At 36.1% G+C, this 24848-nt stretch overlaps 2 protein-coding genes and 1 long non-coding RNA gene across 3 annotated transcripts; 2 read left to right on the top strand and 1 right to left on the bottom strand.

Annotated features, from left to right (window-relative positions):
- The first annotated feature begins 3165 nt into the window (after window positions 1-3165).
- Window positions 3166-4947, top strand: foxq1a (forkhead box Q1a). Its single transcript, XM_066722741.1, has one exon. The coding sequence runs from the start codon at window positions 3419-3421 to the stop codon at window positions 4409-4411; it is 993 nt and encodes a 330-aa protein (XP_066578838.1). The 5' UTR covers window positions 3166-3418; the 3' UTR covers window positions 4412-4947.
- Window positions 4948-7562: 2615 nt separating this feature from the next.
- LOC136768498 (uncharacterized) lies at window positions 7563-15515 on the bottom strand. The gene is made up of 2 exons (XR_010821983.1): window positions 15424-15515; window positions 7563-7729 (listed from the first exon to the last, which is right to left on the bottom strand). It is a non-coding gene; the product is annotated as an uncharacterized LOC136768498 (long non-coding RNA).
- A 60-nt stretch (window positions 15516-15575) lies between these two features.
- On the top strand, window positions 15576-20534 carry LOC136768489 (forkhead box protein F2). The gene is made up of 2 exons (XM_066722723.1): window positions 15576-17107; window positions 19471-20534. Exons 1-2 carry the CDS (start codon window positions 16138-16140, stop codon window positions 19647-19649), a joined length of 1149 nt encoding a protein of 382 aa, XP_066578820.1. The 5' UTR covers window positions 15576-16137; the 3' UTR covers window positions 19650-20534.
- Window positions 20535-24848: the final 4314 nt, after the last annotated feature.

The following is a 24848-nucleotide window of genomic DNA, read 5'->3' as shown; positions in this document are numbered from 1 at the left end:
CTGGTTGTTGAAAGAAGACAGTTCTTCTTTCTATAGTGTTGAGACTAAGATAATTCAGTTAACAGTGTGAAGATTACACAGGAGTTAGAACAGCAGAAAGAATCAGACTGGCAGAAGAGACTCCACACCTATGTCAAGGCTACCAACTAGTCAAAGGTCATATGACAGGATTTCAAGGAATTTAAAGGCCTGGTTTTGTTTTGTCATTTGATTTAAAGAGGTATTTATTTTACTTTGTCCTTAGTCTTGTTCTTCCTGCCTGTTCATAGAAGATCATCTTTAATCCTAACATGTCCTGAAACCTCAGTATCAAATAATTATAGCTGATGCAAGAAATGACAGGTACAGCTGCAGCTCAAAAGCCTTTGTTCAAACAAAGGAATCTTCAGAAACAACAAAAGTATGGACTAAATCATAAAGACGTGTCAGAAGAGCAAAAAGGACAAGTGTTATGTATGAATTTAAACATGTCTGAATGCTAAAGATATAAGAGGAAAAACTGTAAAATAAAATAAAAAAACTCAAAATGTTGTTGGTTGCCTATAGTAGAACATGCCATGAAGATTTTCTAGTATACAAACTACATTCATGTAAAATAAAATGTGAAAGAAAGGGAGAATAGTATTCAGTTTTTCAATGTGGTGTAACACACTTATTCAGGTCACTTGTGCATGAACGGCTTATTATTTACATCAGAAAGAAGACGAACAAGTTTCAAAATGTGTGTTCTGGGCTGCTGGTAAACCCAACTGAAATTATGGGATGAACTTGACATGGGAGTGTAAAAGAAAGTTCCAGTTAGCATATGTTTCCAGGAATGGGCAGAAACAGATGGTGACATGCTGCGTGTGTGACAGATGGCCAAGCATAGCCTATATACAGCAGTGATTGTTAACTTGTTATTGATATTTCATGAAGATTTCCAGGTGAGAGAGAGACTACTTAGATGCAACACAAAATGTGTTTAATCAAGCCTTGTCTTTTTCTTTAAATGTACCTTTTCTCCTTAAGTACTGAACTGTTTTTATAGTCTGGAACCCTGTGCTGTTGATTTTAGTATAACTATTTAACTATTGCAAGCACGCTTCGTGCTCAACTACAGATGACCTTTCAGGTAATCCCCAAGTTTTTTTTTTCTTTTTTGTGCTTGCCTTAGTTTTCAAATGTAAACATGCAGATCTTTTATTTCTTTTATGGAGCACTTCCAAGGTTATCTATTTTTACCCCTTTAGTATCATCTCACTATTGTCTTTGCATAACTTCCCCATTCCTGAAATGTCTCCCAAACCCTTAAGCATGTTTATAAAAAAGGGTGGTGGGGGGAGAAACAATAATACATTAACTGTAATCATGAACTGTAAAAGCAAACCAGCCTCCACAGTATATATGTGAGGTAAGTGTGTGTCTGGACTGCTGAGTTTTAGAGATGAAATGTATGTGACCCTGCACAGTGGTTGGATGGTCTCTGAATACTTTTATCAGCAAAGCCAAAATAAACTTTCCAAAGTGTAGTGTGTTGACTCTTGAAGTGTCAAGAAGCATTGTGTAATTGTATGTTGCCAAGTGATTCATCATGCACTTGGCATCTAAATTTCCTGCTGTATCAGTACTTGAAAGTCCCAAATTGTCGTTGACAACACGTCTTGTAAACTTATATTTCTACACAAACCAAACCCACCCATGTGTTTGTGTTTGTTACTGACAACCTGGCAAGAGGGTTTAATTCAGACTCTGAACCAAACAAAAATATATCACCGCCTGGTGAACCCCAATATTGATTGAAGAAGCATACCATCATCAATAATTGAATGCGGTATTATTTTTTAAGGCCCATGTGCTAAGTAGTTCAGTTGTTCAGAAAGTTAATTTGGTGTCTGTTTCCCACTTATTGCTTACTGATAGATATATTCTTATACGTAGAGTAGAATTTTTTTAATAAATTGCTGGGGGGAAATGCATGCTGAGCTGCCACCAGCTTAGAATTTAGAAAAACGCTTCAAAATTTCAAATGAGATGATTTCTTAGGCTCCCCTTTAGCAGTAATGGTGCTCAAAGTAAGAATGCCTCTGATGTGTTTACCCACAACCTTTTGATAGCTCTTAAGCTTGTTGTATGTGTAAGAGGCAATGTTCTTAGGCTCCACACAAACGGCTGTAAACCTTGAAAGTTAACATTAAAGTCGGATTAAGATGCATGATCTACAGAAAAGGCAGGGAATGAATAGAAGTAATCATTTCTTGAATTGTATTACTTTTTGAGAGACTAAAAAAGGCGTATTTCTTCTGAATCTGTACAACTATACAATGTCAGAGAGTATCTCCTCCACATTCAGTCTTAACACAGGCACACAGACATACACACTGAGAGCAGAAGCTAATGCATTTTGATCATTTGGAGCATAATGCCTATGATGCAGAAATCTGAAATATAAATGCAAAAAAAGGCGTTTGTAGACTAAGATAACGTCACCCTCGATGCTGGGGAGACGTAAAAAATATATTTTATGATATATAAATGTGCCCCTGAACCTTGGGGACAATGGAAACACAAATGGTAATAAACACAAGATCAGTGGCAAACTAGTTAGATTATTCTTGTTATTATTATAGAAAACGTTTGAATTCTAATACTTTTTTTTTTCCTTTTTAGTTTGTTTTAAATAACCCTACCGTGTTGCATTACAGAAATTATGATGAAAGACACTCTGTGAATCTTAAAACGATTCCGAAAGGTAACACAGGTCAGTTAAATAACGTATAAGATGTTGTCTGAGTGTTAGAGGCAGAGACTGGTGTCTGGTAAACGTACGCCACCTGCTTGCCTTTGATGAAACTTTCTACTCTGATACCTCCCGTATGGATGCCTCTCTCAGGTGAGACCCAGGTTACTAACAGGTGTACAGCTGGAGGTGCAAGCCGGGGGTGGAGGGGAGGGGGAATGGAGAACAAACAAACACAAAAACACAATTCATGAATAAGAATTGAAACATGAATCGTTATGAACATGCGTGTTTTGTGTTGCTGTCCCTGTGTGTTGTGTGTGGCTCTGGAGAGCATTGCTTAATTCTTCAATCGCTTCAATGGATTCGTGATGAGTCCAAGTTCAGCCGCTAAATCCCGCCCACGGGGGCTGGTCTTGTGAAGTGATAATATTATAACCCGGCTCCTGGGAGTCTCAGGAGACAGTTTGGGAATTGGTCCCTCTACAGAAATGACTTAGGTGCCTTAACTGAACTCACTGGGAAACTGAAAGATATCCACTTGATTTGTGTATTGCCCAAGTTGTTTATTTATTTTGTATTATTGCTATCGTTTATGTTGCGAGAAAAGCTTTAGTGACCTTACAAAGCAGAAACGCCGGCATCTGTTTGTGTGGAAACTGTTCAAACTGCAGAAGAGACGGAGAGAAAGGCAACACCATGAAACTGGAAGTTTTCTCCGGGAGCAACTTTGAGGGAAAGCCGCTGGAGGTGTGCAGCGACGCCGAAGGAAGTGTCCCCTCTCCCCTGTCCGGGGAAGAGGAGCTGGGCTCGGATGGGGACTGTGTGGCGAACAGCCCTGCACCTGCTACCCCGGGTGCTGATGGCAAAGCGAAACCCTACACCCGGAGACCCAAGCCGCCCTACTCCTACATCGCCCTGATCGCCATGGCCATCAGAGACTCCACGACCGGCCGCCTGACTCTGGCGGAGATCAACGACTACCTGATGAAGAAATTCCCCTTTTTCAGAGGCACTTACACCGGCTGGAGAAACTCGGTGCGGCACAACCTGTCCCTGAACGACTGCTTTCTGAAAGTGCTCCGGGACCCCTCTCGACCCTGGGGCAAGGACAACTACTGGATGCTGAACCCCAACAGCGAGTACACCTTTGCGGACGGGGTCTTCCGCCGCCGGAGGAAGCGCATCAACAAGAAATCCCCCAAAGACCAAGATGTCTCGGAGCAGCCTGGCAGCGAGGAGGCGCCGGCAGGAGTCACCAGCTCCTCTGCCCTGAAGGAGGACGGTGGCAGCACCAAGTTTTCCAGCTCGTTCGCTATTGACAGCATCCTGAGCAAACCCTTCAAGAGAAAGGAGGGTGGGCAGCCTGAGAGAGACAATAGCCCTCAGTCTGGTGTCAGGGTGATGTGGCCCAGCAGCACCCCAGTGATGCCGTATGTCATGGGTTATCCACCTGCTGCTGTAGCCCACATGCAGCCTATGTTCCCAGTCAACCCCGGGGCTTCACAGTTGCTGCAGGCATACAGGTGCGGCTATTCAGACCCCGTCCTGGGCTTGGATCACAGAAGAGACTTTCTCACAGCTTTTCATTTGACTTCGGACGGCTTGCCTAACTCTATCCAAGCCCCTACTGCCGTGAGAGCAGCTGTAAACGGCTACCACGCATTCAAAATTGACTCTTTGCTTGCGTGAAGGAGGCGCAGAAAAGCACAAAGGAAGATGTATTTGTTTTCGTGAGCACTTTCGTATGCACTGTATACTTTATGTCGTAACTAAATGCATTTTATATGCATTGACTCGGATCTGACCATCAGTCGCTTCAGACAGAACGTTATGTTGTTATTTTGTGTTTCTGTTTGCTGTTGATAACTTGACTTTGTCCTGGTCAAAACAAAATAAGGATGGAAAAGAAATATCAGGGACTGCATAGTAAATTATATTATTTGAATACTTGTGTGTTAACAGGTTCTTATGTCATTTCTTTAAAACTATGGCATCAGTGTGCCAAAATGGACATTTTAAAACGTTTTTAATGACGAGCTGCAACATGTTGTGGTTGAAATCTATTCTGATGCTCAAGGTGACAAAGCTCGAATCGAGCAGTAAAGAGTTGTGCACAATACTGTTTCTGAAAGTACCACTGCCAATGTAAAACGCAATTATTGTGTATATTTTCCTAAAAGTGATGCCTAAAGCGTTATTTTGGAATAAAAGCTTTTAAAAACACATTCACTGTGGCATGCATTGAGTTCATAATTGCTTGAGCCTAAAGAAAAACAAACATATTTTTATGAATGAAAACTATTTGATTTGCGTGAGAAATCATATATATATATATATATATATATATATATATATATATATATATATACACACACAAATCTTAAACGAAAGAAAAAAAAGATCAGATAACAGAGGGAGACAAATCCTCACCTTTCAGGGCGGAGCACTTGGCAGAGCATGACTCAAATTTGGCAGAAACGTAACAGGTTGTTTTAATACCAGTGTTTTTTGAACGGGTGACTTCATTTATTTTGTTGTTTCTTTTCTCTTTTTTAAAGCATACCACACAGTTACTAAGGTCAAGTGTTTTAAAATAATCAACTTTTTAAAGAAATATGCAGCTTGATATTATTATCCTTATTATAATAATTTGACAACGTAATGGGAAAATAGCTACGTATATTATTTATTACTGTTATTGGTGGTAGTAGTAATTACTTAACTATCATCTACATTAGTGTACTGTGTTGCTGAAATTAATTAAAGCAAAAATAATTAAGTCATGACGTTGATGTAATAAACATATGCTACAGTATGCATTGTATACAGCTTTTTGGAAAAACCTAACAGTAGGCCTGCTTGCACTCAAAGTCTACTTTGAAAAAATGCAGTAAACATACACGTATGTATATATGATACCTTTTACCGTTTATAGTTTTGAATGTGCGTCTGTAAAAAAAAATAAGCATCACTTTTCATTTGACATGAACTGAAAACATTTTTTTTTACCCACACCTCCTTCCCTTTATACAAATCACAGCTTAAGCAACAATCTGAAACCTCTTATTTAAATGTTTGAATATCTGATACCTATTTCACAAATATGTAGCGTGTAAAGTTTTGACATAACCTGCCTTAACACCTATTAAAATAGGTGAATACTACTTATATAATAATAATTAGTTCTAAAACACACACTGGGAATTCAGAACACCAAAAATGACTCAAAAGACACAGGCTGAAATATGCTGAGATATTTTGTGAGATGACCAGACAATATCTGCGAAGCAATTGTGTTTTCGTCTGTAAACATTTGTAACCCAGCTCGTTGAACTGCTTTCAAGACGCACTCTTCTGATCTGGTAGTTATCCGAGGCGCTGAGGATAGGCCTTGCCCCCAGATTAATCGCAGAAGTCCTTATGTAAATAATAACAAATACATATATATGTAAACCGTATTTGTAAGTAATTGTATTACTTATTATTTTAGAAATAGATAGATAGATAGCTTATCAGTAACGTGCTAAAAAGCTACTGAACAGTTTTAGAAATTTCAAACCACAAAAGCCCAGTAATTAGATTGCAACTAACTGCACAAGATCTAACCAGAAACTTACAAACAAAATAACTAATCAGGTATATAAATACATAAACAACATCCTTGCTATACCATTTCAAAAAAAGCATTAAGGTTAATTTAATATTGATGTCGATTGCTTCTTCATTTAATAATTCTTATTTTGGCATGAACAGGGTGCATTACTTTTGAATAGAGTTCTACTTGTATTTCATTCAAAGCACATCAGTGTGTATACAACACATCATACATATACGATGCAGCACTATTATACATTGAAATCATTAATGTAAGGTTGCACTGAATTTGGTTAGGTCGAAATTATCTTAATCGAGTGAAGGAAAGGGGAGGAAGAAGACTCATAGCTGTAAAACTGACAATATATCTAGTTCACAACATCAAGTGCATTATAAGATTTGATGTCATAAACATGTTATTTGAAAACATTTAATCTGACACCGTTCTTAATTTACACATGCCCAAAACACACTGGTTTCTACTTTACCTCACAATCTAATGTTAACGGGTTTCCTAAACAAAAGCAATGAAAAGTCTACAGACTGGCATAAAAGCCTACATCTTTCCTTAATTAAAAATAAATACACAAAATTAAACAAAACAGCTCCCTGACTACATCCTGTAACTAAGTGTAATATTGTTTTGACAAGAAATGTTAGTGGATGGTCAGGTTTAACCTTTGCTTTAGAATCTGCATTTACTCCTTTCTTTTGGAGTCTTATTCTCAATCAGTGAAAATGACAAGTACAAAATGAAGGTGCTGCATCAGCGCTGTACAAGCAGGCAGATGCAATACTTTTCCTTTCATGTAAAATAAATTAATCTCTGCTAGGTTAAGTAATCAATCACGTTTACACTACTAGTCTCTTGACAGCAAGGTACAACAAGTTAATTTCTGTGGTGTTTATAATTATTAATTAGGCTTGCTAGAAATATGTAACAGACATAAGTATCACTTATGTACCACTTTAATCAAAGTTTTATAGACACATTTTTATATTTTACTTGACTCCTATAATCTCCATCAATCTTCATCTTTTGGCATGCTCCCAATATATATTTTTCAACAGCAAAGCAAGATGTCTCTCCCATGCTCTCATGAAGCATCAGTTTCAGCCCAACCTTGTTTCTTGCAGGCAATATCACAGGTGTTGTGATCACTGCTGCCTGTGTAAAAGACTTGTCATAATTGATTATAAGCCTAGAGAAAATACAAAAACATTCCAAAAACCAAGAGCAAACCACTTTCAAATGAAGAACTTTATTAAATGTATATACATTCAGGTTTACATTCATTTATTGTGAAACTGGCATTCGCACAACAGAATTTCACCTTTGGGTTGAGAGGTCAGTTTTCAGTCTGCAAAGGCTTTGTCAGTTTCACTTGCTACGCCAGCATTCCTCAAGATCATCTTCAGAAAAAAGTAAAGTTCTCTTAGTAAAAGCATTCACGTATTCACAAAGTTCTTAAATATCACAGTTGTTCAAAAAAATTGAACAATTTAAAATATTATAATAAATAATAAATATTATAAAATAACCATAATAAATTAGCAGAGATAATAATAATAATAATAATAATAATAATAATAATAATAATAATAATAATAATAATAATAACAACAACAACAACAAAAACATGCAGACAATTTACAAACTACAGCAATGGTTTACATTTTAGTGGTCTGCCTTGCACATGAAAATATTTTTTTTAACTGTGGGTGGGTGGGGATGTGTGTGTGTAACTGTATATATATACACACACACTTACAAACAAAATAAATATATATATACACACACACATATACACTTGGCAAGCATAAAATAGAAGAGACATTGTTGATCAAAACTAGAGGAATCATATTGGGGAGGCCGTCATTCAGCAGTGGATCAATACAGGGTGCTGCTGCTGATTACATTTTAACAGTTAGGTTGCATAAACCCACAGAGTAAGTGCAATTAGAAGATTTAAAAATCACAGATCTTAATGAAATGTCTGAATGCACAAAGACTGGACACAATGCACAATCAAATTGGAAATCCGTGTGACAATTAGTTTCTTATTACAAAACGTAAGTGTGCTCAAACTGAGATTCACATTTTGGATGTTGTTAGATGGATCAGACACACCTCTCTATCCTGCATATCCTTTGTCAGATCAGATCAAATGGGTTTCCGAAGGTCTGCCCTTGATATAAACTTTAAAGCTCTTTCTGTTGTTTCAAGAGCTGTGGAGCTCAACCAGAGAGCAAGGCTCTGTATCGCTCTATTATGTAAATAGATTGTGGGTTCCAGCAGACATGTGATTGTCCCTAATAGCTCTGCATTCATTCCATAATAATTCATTTGACTTGACAAGACATCAAGGCTGACTGACATTAATTTTGTCAATGGTTGGCAGCCCAAGAGCTAAGAAATGGTAACTTTGAACCCTGTTTAACAATGTTATTTTCTCAGAGGGGTGGAGAACTGACAAATATAGTGGAACCTTTGCAAAAGCCAAATTCCCAGTTCTAAGAGTCAATAATTCAGTGTTTGAATTATATATCCCAAACTAAATTAACCCAGTTTAAATCCAGATGTTATGGTCAAAGTAGTAATACATACAATTGCCATTTTGAGGAGGAAATAGGGTTTACAAAAAACTCAAGTGGATAACCCTACTATTTTGATTTATTTATTCATTCATTCGGTTATTGCTTGGCAGACGCCTTTACCATATAGTCTAATTGGTGAAATACTATCTGGTTTGAACAGAAACGTCGTGGAGGAGAATTGTGTTTTACGGTGCCATAGGATAAATACTGATGCAGCAAGTTTTGATGCGTGTGTGCACAAGGGAGGTGTTTGCTCAAGGTGCACTGCTCGCAGGACGTGAGAGCAAAGGTTGACTTGAAACGGTCATCCATGAGCTGTCCTCGGTCCTGAAACCTAAACAAATTAGGCCTTCGTCAAAATGATAGGATGGCACTATTTTAGTTTCGTAAAATAATACAAAATATAATATAATAAACAGAAATAATAATAAAAACACTGCAGATTTCAATCTGCTCAAAAACAAACGTGTATAATTGCGACTATTTAGAGATTAGGCATGAAGACTGAAACACAAAAACAGCGCTGGACTGAAATAATGTACAGCCCTTGATGTCCTGTTCCTTTCTCAATTTAAGATTTAAATGTATTATTGATTAATCTTCGGTTATTAGAAAGATTCTGCACGATGTTCAAATTAATAATTTCAGCATGACTGGCCTCTCTGGATCGCCTAGTTTGTATATATTTGTTTAGGGGCCCATACGAGGTGTGCTATATATTCCCCAAAGTATGAAAGCACTTTTCATACTAGTAATATTATAACGGGCTTTAAAAATTCGAATGCAAATTAATTCTCACGATTGTCTTTTAATATTAATATGATGGATTCTCTCAGTTTTCCGATACATTAATATTATTTTGCTCAGTACCAATGAGTACCATTTAATACAAATTATTTTTAACTGTAGACTCGTACTGTATTCGGTTAATACTGAAAAGGTAATGAGTGCTTGTTCCACGCTTGAATATGTAAACCATTAACAATATAAATATAAAATGTAGATATCAAAATGTCAAATGTTACACCTGGAATTATGTTGTCCTACACATAGTATTTTCACACTACAGGTTATCAAAAAAATCTCTATAAAATGAGCAAATGAAAAATAGGCCTAGACTTTCCACACCACATAAAACAGCTGAGAGGCCAGGTAAAATATTAATCAGATACATTCGTTAAGGCTTTAATATGTCATCATATGGTCTATTGATAATGTATATCCTTCACGGTGAATTAAACATCCCATTGATTACAGTATTAACTATAATCAATGTTTTTATATACAATATGCCCAAATTATTAACTGATTCGGGATCACGGATTTTTCTTCATACATATATTTGCAAACTTATTACTGAATGTATGTTGGTGTAGCATACATATCTGCACTAACACAGAAGACGAGTATCAGACTTCAGCAGGAAATTAAACGCGTATTAAACATTTCTGAATAGTTTCCTAGCGGATCAAATTCAGATGAATTATGCTCTTTGATCTGAGGGACACGTTGCTGTTACGAATCCCGTGAAGCAGCTGATTACCTGCAGGATGCACCCCTGGAGAAACAGGCTAACAGATAATTTCATTTGTACCTATTATTTGGTCGAGGTGGTTTCTTTTTTTTTTTTTTTTTTGGAAACTTTGATCTATACACAGATAATGTGTGTGTGTGTGTCCCCAGGAATACAGCACGTTTGACAATAGAGTATATGGAATTATTACTGCAATTACATACATGCGTTCAATTCCCCTCCCAAGAAATGACAATTCAAAACAAAAAACAAGTAAAAAAACTCAATTGTGGCACAAGTCCAGGCCCCTTTAGAAGATAGAAAGTCAGTTAGAAAATGACATGACAGTGAGTCACCTCTGATAAGGTGTAAAAGGTGAAAACGAAAAGTGATTTTAAGGACAATGCTGCAACCTGCAGGTAGACATTAGAACGGCAAATCAGACACCTGGATTTATGATACCTGCGTTGTTAAAATAAAATTCACTTAATAGTGGAATATCGTTGATCAAAATGCTGGCAATTAAACTACGGGATCTCCTAGGTAAGATTATTGCGGGGGTTCTGCATTTTTAGGATTGCTACAGAGTTCATGCATGGGCCTATTTTGTTGTCAATGTCCAGCAATTATTGTAATGTCGTGCAAACTGTTCCTGCGGAGCCCGTCTTTTCCAAAACAAAAAATTAAGACATCGGAAATGTGGTAATAAAATCACAGAAATAGAAAGGCGGTTACCGGTCCTTTCGGCTAACAAACAGTTTAATACAATTATTTTATCAAACTTGCAGGAAGGGACAATGTTAGGAAATCCAAACAACCCACCACACTACTGTCCACTGACCCGAGCGTAACCCCCAATAAACAATAACAGCAATAATCATTACAGGAGCTTGACGAGCTGCGTCTTTCTCACTAAGGCCGGAGCCAATTTAAACTCAACCAGGAACTTCTATACTTTCCCTTACCTCAACATAAAAAAGGGCATGATCTCAGAGTTGGTCTCAGTATTGTTTGCTCTGCCCTCTTCTCTCTCATCTCGCTGGTTGTGTAAGAGAAGTTCAGCATGCAAGTGTGAACTGTCTTCTGCATCACTTGTATACAGCAGCGTAACAGGAACTTCTGCACTACATTTGTGTGTCTCATTCATATACAATACATTTGCAATTACAAATGTAAGGTCTATTATTATTATTATTATTATTATTATTATTATTATTATAAGATATTTCAGTTATTGGCAAAGTTATATATATATATATATATATATATATATATATATATATATATATAGGCCAATAATCGATTTTGATTATTGGATTATTGATTTCTTAAGTATAAATTAAGCATAACAAAAACCGAATACGTTGCACTACACGATATATAACCAATATAATTTAGCTAACAATATAAATTATGAATATATGCGTTTGTTCAGCTACTCTTTTAGTTATTTTATTTTAACACCAGTACGTTTTCTGATGGTGAGAACACCAACATATTTTAAGTAATACAAATACTATTTGTGTTGGTTCAGTGTACAACTACACTGCATAAACCGCTAACAATAATAACTAATAGAAGAATAATAAACAACCTATTACAGTATTTAATAAGGACAATATGATATTTAAAATTCCACGTGGATGTTTTATTTGTATTAATAATAGGAGACAATTTTTCATGGTGAAAAACACAACAGTAGTAATATTGTTTCTTTATTACACACATTTGTTAGTAACAACAGCGCATTGTGGTTTGCAAACAAAGTATCACACTACTGCTGTGCATGTTTGAACACAACCGATTATATTTAAGACATTTTATTTTATTTTTCAGTCAAACGGTTGAGTTGTTCTTTCCAGTCTTTTGTATTGATTATCCAATTCCATTTGTATCATGTTGGTGCTGTGCATACAGGAGATTATATGCATTATATGTATTATTGAACTTGCAGGAAACTCGCACCTTTCTGTATTTCTAAAGGGTGTATTTATGGGGTACCAAGAGAGCTACAAAAATAAATATTATAAAGTGAACAAATGGGAGGAATGTTTCGGGACATGTTTCTAGAGTCGTCTGTCAATAATCCGCACACTCTATAATAATCTTGGCAGCAATTATAGCGCACGTATAGAGTATGGGAACATTACAAGAGCCCTTTTGACATACTTTATCTTAATACAAATTAAATTATATTACATTAGTATACAGAACTCGTAATGAGCACCCCCTCAAAAAAGTGAAGTTACTCAATTTCTCCCACGGTCTTTCCGGGTAAGGAGATACATCAGAGCTTGTATCAAGCCCTGCGTGATGCACAACACTAGGCTACCAGATACATATATCAGTGTGAGTTCCGTCTGTTTTGATTGATTTATTGAATGATTGGATTATGCGCAGGTGTGTTACTTTGTCAACGCTTTTCATTTTAATAACTGTCTTATATGCATGCTACATTACAATGTGTAGATTAAGACTCGCAACTGTTTACACGCATATCACAATTAAAGACATGATACAATCCCTTGAAATATACACGTTTTTGTTCAACCTAATCAGAAGGAACTTGTGTCTGCTAGAGACCTGTTTAATGTCTTCAAAGTATTATTTTGGCTGTATCTGAAGTTTCCTTTAAAAAGGAGATGTATCCTGAAGCCAGCGGGGTGACTAGTTTTGATGTTGCAGGAAATTCGGCGGAGATTGCTTTAGAGGGTCCTTTCTTGTTGCGATGGAAAATGATTTTTATCTGCACATCCTTTTCTTGTGAAGTGCAAAAGGTTATTTTTGATAAGTATTGTTCAAACGTTCAAACACTATTTCTGTCGTAAAAGGAGTAAAAGGAGTACATCAATAATGTATATATATATATATATATATATAATAGTTCATATAAAATGTTGTACAGATTAAAATAATATAGCATTAAAGTATTTTGCAGGTAGAACATTATGCAGTGGTGCATTGGCACCGGGTATGCAACAATCCAGACTGTTTAAAATGTCTGTTTAAATTAAGTAAAGTTTCAAACCTGGGGAAGAGATTTAAATTTGGTTAAATACAGACAATAATTACTTCAATTATGTAATTAAGAAATCAGATAAAAAGACAAGCAGAAACATTGTGCGGTTCTCTAAGAACGGGCTCGTTCACGCCTCCTTTATTAGGTGCTTTCAGTATATGAATACGACTATTATACTGGCAATAAGCTTTTGATAACAGAGAATCCTTTCGTCAAGAACTCGCAAAAGTCCTTTCTATTAGCGTTCACTGGGTCAATAATATACATCAAGGGTAGTGCGACAATGAATTGTTATTAATATAACAACATGATAATATATAGCATTCATCGATGTCTAACATTCTAGCCTTGTTATGCTCAGTGTGGCCTGTAAATATGCAACAAACATGATCTCTGTTTTCTTTTGTGTTAAGAATTGATCAGATCAATTCAAGGTCGGTTGGTTCCCTCTTTAGAACAATGGAACTACGTTAATACAGGAGTTCTGGGCCATCATAATAAAAACAGTTTTTTTCTAAGAATTGTTCAAATCAGATTTTAATCAGTTTAATATTCTATAGTAAACATAACATGGGCCTATAATGCGTCTAAATAAAATACATTGTTTACTCTGAATGTTATTTTGATACAGCGATTCATTTCAACCCTTAATATGTGAGGATTGAAATGGTATACATCAGGACTCCTTGCATAGACTAACATTACATTTCGAAGAAATTTGTACATGCTTTGCTCTGAAATACCATGAAGTAAACCGTATCAACCCATATGAAATAGTTTGTGTTTACAATAGTCCAACGACTTGTATTAAGATACGTTTAAAGTTATGTTGCTTAATGTTCCCTCCATATAGTTTAATTTGCTTACACTTTTACACATTTTGTTTTACTTTCAAATGTTAAAAGAACAATACATACCCACATTATGTGTATGTAAATAGTAAAGTGTTGTGTAACGATAACTTGTGAAAATCTGCATGAAGATTCATATACGCCAGTACACCTATTTGATAACAGGATAAGAACAAAAACTACAATAATAATAAGGCAATATACTATCCAGTATGAAGTACTATATTGCTAATAACGTTTATCAAAATTTAAATGACTGTTGAAGAAATTGCGAGAACACGAAATATAAATGTATATTAATTTAATTGTGTAATATCTCTCAAATAGCGGGTTCTTAAGTCGTACAAGACACTTTGAAAACCGTCATATTAACGTTTTGTGTAGAGCACATTGCACACAATGAATTATTTTGTTTTGCAATAATGGCATGTAATAAAATGGAATTGAAATCAACGAATGTATATTCATACAACAGAAAGTAAGTTATTATTATTATTATTTGTATTATTATACATATATGAATTGTTTTGTCACAAATCTCTGTTTATGCTATGTCTACACTGAGGAGGAAGCTGTCGACGCCCGCTCGCTTAATTTGGGTTTTCTTTCTCTAATGAATGTGGAGCTCAGGGGATAAGAGCCAGGCTCGGGGCAGTAAACTGACACTTGAGCTCTGTGTGTGGTATCCAGGCAGAGCTTGATGGAAAAAGCCTGCTTCCACTCATGTCAAAGCCATTTACCCAGAACAACCCCCTACATACACATGTATACACTCAGCAAAGAGCACCTTTCACGATTTAACTTTCTATATACAGTGTGTCCCCTACCCAAAACTGCGTGCGTATGTGCGCACTTGTTTTGTTCTCATGTTCTCCTGTATTTTGAGACCGATGGGAGTCTTCCGACTTGAAATCAGCGTTTTTCTTTTTGTTATAAACACTAATCAATGGTTATCTTCCTACAAAGTTCTCTTCTCTTTTGGGATTTGTCCGTGGACAAAGTACATGTTAGCACAGCGAAAAGACAAGTCAGAAACACTGATACGTTCCCATGACCCTATCCATCCCGACTCCAGAATCTATGCACTCTTTATAGCATGCAAACCAGTAAGATTGGAGAGCTTTACCTTCAGCGTTTGGCGTGTGGCTGTGTTGATTGGAACAACGTCTGAAGGAGGTTTGATAAATGGTGTAATTGCGTGTATTAGAGATGTCAGATAGAAAAAGGGGGTCTGGTGGTGTTGCAGCACCTCCTGCTTAGATGATGACTGGACGAGGGCCAGATATGGGAGGGAGCTGGTCCCTGGTTGCTGCTGATTTCTTGGAGGGATTTAGAGGGGGGTCTAGAGGAAAGACAGATTTACGAATTGATAGGTGGTCGGGTTTTGTTTGGCTGGGCAGCTTTACGCAAAAAGTCGAGGAGCTCTGCGTTTCCTCTCCTTAAAGGATTAAGGCGAGTGATGGCCACCAGGTGGGGGGCAGAGCTGCAGTCCCAGCGACACAGAACCGCTATCTGGGAATAAACTAAAGCAATAGCACGCAGAAAATCACCTTACATTTCAACTTCGCCGAGAGAACAGACGTGGAAACTGAGCTGAAACAGAGGCCTCGTTTTTCGAACTTTTTTTCCTCTTTTCGCTGCTGTGACCTGAAGGGGACATACTTTTTACCACCATTGCTCTCCGTGGAACACATGTCCTAGCGGTCAAGTAGAGTTCAGTAAGGCGTATCTTCTGAAGGGACCATCATTAAAGAGTCTCTCTCGCTCTCTCTCTCTTTCTGTCTCGCATTCTCCATTGAATCGTGTTGCTTTGCACACCATTTGCACCAGCAAGCAGGACATGACGACTGAACCTCCCCAACAGCAACTGGACCCGCCGCCACCTCTAAGGTCGAGCCCGGCCTCCGGAGTTTTGCATTCCGCCCTGATGAGCACACAGTCCGCGGTGGACAATGCTGCCGCTTCCACCAAAGGCAAGAAGGCGAGCTCCGGGCTCAGGCGCCCTGAAAAGCCGCCTTATTCCTACATTGCTCTCATCGTGATGGCGATCCAGAGCTCTCCCACCAAAAGATTAACCCTGAGCGAGATATACCAGTTCCTCCAGGCCAGATTCCCATTCTTTAGAGGATCTTACCAGGGATGGAAAAACTCTGTTCGTCACAATTTGTCCTTGAACGAATGTTTCATCAAACTACCCAAGGGACTGGGAAGACCAGGGAAAGGGCACTACTGGACCATTGACCCGGCCAGTGAGTTTATGTTCGAGGAGGGGTCCTTCCGACGCCGACCAAGAGGATTTCGGAGAAAATGCCAGGCTTTGAAGCCCATGTATCGGATGATGAACGGCATCGGTTTTGGCACTTCAATATTACCACAAAGCTTTGATTTTCAAGCGCCGTCCGCGTCTTTAGCGTGCCACACCAACGGCTATAACTTAGATATGATGACTAATTCCATGGCAGGGAGCTATGATGGACTAAGCAGTGGCCACCATGTTCCTCACATGTCTCCCAGTCCTGGGTCCACTTACATGGCCAGCTGCCCAGTGACATCTAACGGAGACTACGGTCCAGATAGCAGCAGTAGTCCAGTGCCCTCTTCCCCTGCCATGGCGAGTGCCCTGGAGTGCCATTCTCCCTATGCAAGTACGTCTGCGCACTGGGCATCGTCGGGTGGATCTCCGTATATTAAACAACAATCCCTGGGCACTAACAATCCCACGTCTTCAAGTTTACATTCTAGCATGTCCTCCTACTCCCTAGAGCAAAGTTATCTCCATCAAAATGCCAGGGAAACAGCTGACATTTCAGGTAAGGGGTTTATCATCAATAAACATGTTTATTTACATTCAGTATAATACCTCCACACTTGCTTTATCAACTTATTCATTCTACACCGTTATAAAAGAGTAGATTTGAATCTAATAGATACAAATATTCTAAAATATGTAATGATGCAGACACATCAAGAACAATGAGACAAGGTCCAGATTATATTTACTGATAGCATTTTAAAATTAACTAGATTAAAACATACATGTTTTCAAGTGTTGGTTGTGACAGCGTTATAAAATACCAACCATACGCCAATTTTACATTGTAAAATTAACTTAGAGAGATTTTTCTAACTAAAATACAAAACAATCGCCTTTTATTTTTCTAGTTGTAAACCTTTAATAACTCCCGTTGTTTATTATAATGATGATGTATGTATTTATGATGTATTAATTTGTTAAAGAAGCTGGTTAAAACTGAGAGAGAGATGAAGACTATATAGATTGAGGAAAAAAACGTTTTAGGAGGTAAATCCATACATATTAAAGAAAAAACATTTTTAACTGCCCCCTTAAATGTATCGTTATATCGTATTAAATGTATTGTTTTTAATATTGTGAATGCAGGGACCACTATTGTAAATAGCACAGCAGTACAGACTCACCAGTACTATATTGTCAAAACATTGTTTTAAGTAATTTAAGTCTCTGAAAAAAATATGTACCAATATATGTATATGTGTGTGTATATAGGTGTATATATATATATATATTGTTCGACATTTTGAGTTAGATCTGAGGCTACTTATTTGTGCACACACATTTAATATGCATATTATACAATTTAAAATACAATTTAAGTATAACATTATGGTCACATTATTATTATTATTATTATTATTATTATTATTATTATTATTATTATTATTTGGAGTAGTAGTAGTAGTAGTAGTAGTAGTAGTAGTAGTATATGAAGAAAAATAAACAACAGATTAGTATTTAATTATTCCGTTCAATACACGATTCATTGAATGGTTATTGTTGAGGTCGTGTATGTAATAAGAGTCCTTTCGGCAGAACTGTCCAAACATCCCTTTAAACGCAGGTCGGGAGGTTAACTAAACAAAGTCCGAGCTGGACCACACTGGAGAGGGATTGAGGCTCAATAAGCCACGGCAGAGCCGGGCCTGGTTTAACTTTATGTGCATTTCATCAATGTAGAAAACAAGCAGCTATCTGTACGCAGCCTGGATAATAGCTCTTCCTCACCCTATCATCATCAGCACGTTTTGATGTGTTGTGTGTTTTTTAACTATATACAGTGAACCAATAGTAATCTTTAAACAAATATATGGAACAAATTAAAACGTGTCATAAAGACGTATTAAATGTGTTCTTGCACAAAACCATTAAGGCACCTGAACTGAGGCTATCTCGGAGAAAATTGTAATTGTTGGTGGTTGTTTTTTTGTTTTTTCTTAATATTGAAAATGAAATAGGAAGAGCAGTATATATCGTAATCGCAAACACATTAGAAAAGTGCTATTGCAAAAAATATATAGATCTATTGATACATAACCCAGGCCAGGTTAAAATCGCACCACTGTAAGTGAGCAACACTGTGGCGGGTTTGCATGATGTAGAAAGAAGACCGAATTGAAATGTGCGATAGGCTATGGATTTTACTACTGCTACTACCACTACTACTACTACTACTACTACTACTACTACTACTACTAATAATAATAATAATAATAATAATAATAATAATAAACAGCATAACTTGTTTTAACTATTAAGGACAGAGAAAAAACGTATATTGTCCAATGTCTTCAAATAACTGGTATTCAAATGCAATGCAAATATATGATGTCAGGACCTCTTACACCTCAAACACGTGAAACTTGGGTCAACCGCGATTCCTGCTCATCATTCCTGTGTTTCCTTTCCAAAATAATGAGCTCTACCCCTGCTCAAAACAGTAGATTTAAATGTTTCAGTAGAAGACACTTATGTATAGTACAGCTACAGGGAAAGAAAAAAAAAACTATCCAAGAACTAAGAAAAATACGCAGTTGAAAATTAGGGAGATTATTCCTATTTTTCTTTAAAACATTTAAAACCTGATGGAGATTTCGAAGTCATTAACAGCGCCTTTATTCTATGTCACTCCTGCATTTTTACATATCACAACTCAGCAAATAGAACGTTGAGGATGATGATGATGATGATGATGATGATGATAATAATTCTTATTATTATCATCACTTGAGACAATACAGATTCATATGTACATTCAAATAAAGCCTTGTCTTAACATTTGCAACGTGGCTGATTTCTTCTGTGCTTCCTATGTTATTCATGCGTTACTCACTGTTTTGTTTCTTGTTGTTTTTTCAGTGGGGATACCTCGATACCAAACCCACTCCTCACCTGTGTGTGACAGAAAAGATTTTGTCTTGAACTTTAACGGGATCTCATCCTTCCACCCCTCGGCCAGTGGCTCCTACTATCACCACCACCATCACCACCACCACCACCAGAGCGTCTGTCAGGACATCAAGCCGTGCGTCATGTGAAAACAGCCATGCTCACATTGTTCTCTGTCATGCAAGAAAGTCCCAAAATATGTAGTTGGGCCAGAAGGTATAGACAAGTTCATTTCAGCACCTTCACCCCGACCCTTTGACGGGAAACATTTATTATCCTCGGGATTCCAGGTTCAGCTGAAAGGACAGAGAATCTGCTCCAAACACCTGACCTCCCGGGTGCCTCTATAAAACATAAATGGATCATTCTTCCTAATAATACATGTTGTTTTGTCAGTCCAAGCTTATATCTTCTGAATTGATTACAGTCACTGTAGCTAAAGGCGTGGAAAGCCAATAAAAGGTTTCAATATTTGGAGAGTTGCTGTTTAACAGAGTCCTCTTTCTTCTACTTGAGGTAAACCCGCCATCAACTATACTTTCATTTTATACTGCAACCGGTGGGTCGAAGTCTTAATGCAAGTTTTCTTCATGGACTTTATGGAAGAATCGACAATTAAATGTCTCACAACACAGCTTGGTTTTTAATTTCAATACAGCACTAAGAAGTCGAAATGGAAAGCAAAAACAAAACAAAAAAAAGTTATTTTGGCCTACAAACCATTTTGCGTTATATCATGTATGTTATTAATTCTGTTCATCTGCATTTGCTTCTTTTAAAGGAGTGAAACATTTTCAATGTATATTAAGTTTAATTTTAATGTCTTTCAGTAGACGATTTACTATATAAACTATATTCGAAGGTATAAAAATAAATATAAACGTAGGCCTACACAAAGCTTTTTTTTTTTTTTAATTAAATAACATTTTGGACATATTTTGCACTTATTGTATACCCTCCGAGTTTGTTTAAGTATTTCTGATGTGAAGTATTTCAATAAAATTGTTATATTTTAAATACGTGTGTGATAGTCATTTGATTGGTGTGTAGTTAATGAAAAATAAAATTAAAAGACAGATATAAGGAAGTAACAGTGGTATCTTTGAAGTGTTGGAAATGTATCTGGTTTCTAATACAGCTCTGGGAAAAAATTAAGAGACCACTGCACATTTCTCTTAAATCTGCATCTCTACATGTATGGCAGTCACTCCACTCCATTCATATTTTTATTAGGAATTTGGGAGAAATGTTGTCAGTAGTTTATAGAATAAAACAAAAATGTTCATTTTACCCAAAAGCATACCTATAAATAGTAAAACCAGAGAAACTGATCATTTTGCAGCGGTCTCTTAATATTTTCCAGAGCTGTATATGTATCTATCAGCTTAGGTGAATATTATAAATAGAAAATGAAATTCAGGTCAACACGTTTAATATATCGTAGACACAGAGGACATTATTTTGTCCCCTTTAGAATAAGTACCTTCTCCTCTCTGTACTTGTAATTGTGTAAGGAATAATGATAAGCAATTATTCTTTGCGCAAAATGGTTAGGGTTTGTTTTCCAGTTATTAATAATAGTTTTATATAATATCGCGTTATTCAACAAATTAACTAGTTTTGGCGAGATTCAGCTAAGCTTGATGTTAAGGCGATATATCGAATTCGCAAGCAATGGCAAATATTTGAAAAGGGGTTAATCAGATAACGATGCATTTGATTTGGACATTTGGCAATACAGAAATTAAAAGTTTTTGATTTTCTCACAAGTTGAAAAAATCGGTAACGTGAGGAATGAAATACTAGCTTTGATTTAGAAGCAGATACTGAACTGTAATTGGACTTGGAAATATACTTAAAAAATACTATATACTTTAAAGCGTTCCTTCATAAATACGCTGCAATGAAATAAAATTGGAAATATATATTATATATATACACACACGTCTTATATTTCTTGTGCTGCAAAACACAACCAAAAAATAAATAATCACAAATACCTATACAAGCCCATATTGTGTGATGTTAATATGTTAGATTGTCCTCCATCAAGCAAAAATGTAATACGATTATAATGATTATTATATCATCATCATAATGGGATCATATTCAAAATAGCACGGAGGACAATATAACAATAATAATAATAATAATAATAATAATAATAATAATAATAATAATAATAATAATAATAATAATAATTGTATGAAAGAGACACTCAATTCCTTGTGGGACGTGTTACTGGTGATTCTGTTCCGGTTATGAATCGTTATATTTTATATTTTGTATTACCTTAAGCTTATTGAGGGATGTAGGTGTGCCATAAAAGAACCGTAACATATCAAAGCGGGTTACACTGTAGGAGAGATTGTAGACCAAATATCGACACATGCATTGTTGGGTCGACAGAACATCAGCATACTGTTTAAGTTGCACAATCAAACATAAGGTGCAACACATACAATGTAAATACAATAGCAATGTCCTAGCTCTGTATTTTATTTTTAGAACATCGAAACAATATTTGCTGGAAATCGACATTACTACTATACATACGCAAGCCTGCATACATACATAGACATCTTCACAATCTCCACTTGTATTTCAAATGCAATTAATAAATTGCATAAATAAATGTATTGCGGGACACATGCCAGGAACAGTCTGGTTTGCCAAAGGATGCAAAATAGTGCTAGGACTAATATAACCACTTCATGAAGCGGAAAACCAAAGATCTATGTTGGCAATGCAATCACTTATTTCAGCAATGTTTTATTTATTTATTTTAAATACATTTAATATTCTTTAGTGATGCCATTTATTTTTTCAAGTACAGATTTCGAGCTTTTTCTGCCAATACAGCTTTTACCATGGTTTCCATTTACGATCTAGGAGAGTTTTGTGGTCGTCTATAGTTTAACATCCCAAACTAATATCACTACCAGTTGTGTAGCAAAACAAAATATAGACATACCTTTCTAGTCGCGTAAAAGCGCCATCTGTTGAACAAATTTTCAAGGGAAATATGCGTAGGAATATAAAATGTGAAAATGTTCACTTAAATTTGCACATATATTAGAAGTAAATAATAATTTACTAACTGCTAAAACAGAAACTATGAAGGATTATATACTTTCTGGTGTATTACTGTGATAACTGTACTATAGACAGGAAAAAGTCTGCACTGGTTTGGGTAATCGAACATTATGTATGTATGTATGTATGTATGTATGTATGTATGTATGTATGTATGTATGTATTTATTTGTTAGCGGACACCTTGTCCAGGGCGACTTACAAAATATAAGAGCAATACAAAGGGCAATAATACAGTGCAATTCAAGGTATAATACATTTTACAAATGTATACGAGTTACAGTAAACAATATATAAGGTCTCACATCCAAGATTGTAAAAGCGGATAATTGCAGACAAGATGTTAATTCAAAGTTAAGAGCTAAGGGAGATCTTAGTTTTTGTAATAAGCATTTGAACGAGCAATAACGTTTTTTAAATAGCCTATGTATCTACCATAGTTTAGTTCACGCATCTCTTTTCATGCCGATTGTGCATTTTTAAGGTCAGGTAGATTAATATGTAATGTTAAATATATATCAAATTAGTTGTTTAAAGTGTTGGCATTCATGAGGGCGGGGGGATTCATACATTATTAATATTTGTCTTACAACGTAAAGCCAAGCAGATGAGCCCCAGTTGTTTTACTAACCCACGGGTCATGGGGTTATTCAAAATCCACATTTTATATTTTATATACGGAAACCAGACAAAAAAAACAAGTTTAAATAATAAAATAGTAGCAGTTAAATTATCCTCTAATTTTGCATATTTGCAAAATGTGGCGCGACTTTTAAGGTTCGTACCCGAATGCATCCTAATCAGATTTATATCAGATTTCGTCTCCTGCAGCCCATTTCTTCCATTAAGTGAACAATAGCGCCACCGTGTGGAATAATCTGTAATGGCTGCGGCTTCTTGGGATTTTAGCAAGAGATACTTTCTAAAAGGAATTGAGCTCCACAGTTCAGTAGATCTTAATAGAAATTCATACTAGGTTTGCATTTGTTTCAAACTAACCTGATTGTACTAAAGAGTTACATCTTGCAATTCAATAAAAAGCCTCATGCCTTATAAGGTCAGATCTAAATATAAATACAGTTGTTAAATTACACTTTAATTATGTGTTTTTAATAGTTCAATGAAAATTACATACCTTCTTAGCTGAATGTTAAGTGTCTTCTAGTTTAGGTGTTTCTTCTTGTGTATTTATTATTTTATTTTTGTCTATGTTGCAGATTTTTATTTCCACTACAAACATAACCTATCATTAAATCAGATGTATTAATCTTGATAAAATGGAACTCCAGATTAAAATTAACAAACACAAACTGCCTACAAATATGATGAATGGATTGTAGAAGGCTAGTAAATAATATACGACTGATCATCGTGTCACTGGAAAGATGTCAATTAAAGCCAAGTGGTCCAGCACTGAGTTGCATGATAAGGCAGAGGAAATAGTCACAAATACATACCTCTACAAACATTCCATCTTTATTGTTACCTTTGTGCTAATTATTATTAAGTTAAATACCCATATCATAAGTACTTTTATGTTACCTCTCCATGCATTTACCTTTGGATAAAGCCATCATACAAGTTGCATTGATGAACAAAACATGCACAAATATATGTATTCATAAATCAGTTAATTCATATATTATATATGGAAGAATATTTCAAATGTAAGTTTAGCCAAGCATTTGCATTTGCATTTACATTTTGGAAGTGGAAATATCTGCATTTGGATTGTAATAACCTCAACACGGGGACATAATTTGAATTTCTCTGGCTTTAGAAGTGTGTGGTGGTGAAACCAAACCACTGTTTAAATAAATCTAATATTGCATACAGATATTGCTTTCATTGGCTGTGCTACATGTGAAATACAGAGTTTGGGAGACTTCAGAAACAATGGAAACAGGAGATCAAGAGAGCCCTATAGTCAGTAAGTCAAGTGTCTGCCATTTGTGCAGAAGGAAACAAGAGTGTATATTTGATTTCAAACACAATTGGGAGGTTGGTCCAAATCCTTTATGGTTGGATGAATGAGAAAGTCTGCCAAAAAGACAAGTTTAAGGCCAATGTGCCTGTTCAGGTGTTGGCTTATTGGATGGCCAGCGAACTCACAGCAGTCCCATGCAGTTTGCAAATCAGGAATGTGTGGTGTAGTTTCAAATCCAATAAGATGCCCACTATAGCAAAAACACTGATCTACTGAACAGTCACAAGACACTTTCTGCAGGGTATGGGTATTTAATGAATTTGATG

This window comes from Amia ocellicauda, chromosome 2, assembly GCF_036373705.1.
Source record: "Amia ocellicauda isolate fAmiCal2 chromosome 2, fAmiCal2.hap1, whole genome shotgun sequence".
NCBI classification, from domain to species: domain Eukaryota; kingdom Metazoa; phylum Chordata; class Actinopteri; order Amiiformes; family Amiidae; genus Amia; species Amia ocellicauda.
This window is presented reverse-complemented; position numbering and strand designations above follow the sequence as displayed.

What these genes read in the sequence shown, in the direction of transcription:
- foxq1a (XM_066722741.1), top strand. Translation starts at nt 3,419, where the DNA reads ATGAAACTGGAAGTTTTCTCCGGGAGCAACTTTGAGGGAAAGCCGCTG.
- LOC136768489 (XM_066722723.1), top strand. Translation starts at nt 16,138, where the DNA reads ATGACGACTGAACCTCCCCAACAGCAACTGGACCCGCCGCCACCTCTA. An exon ending in GGAAACAGCTGACATTTCAG is followed by an intron (nt 17,108 to 19,470) that starts GTAAGGGGTTTA and finishes TTGTTTTTTCAG; the next exon opens with TGGGGATACCTCGATACCAA.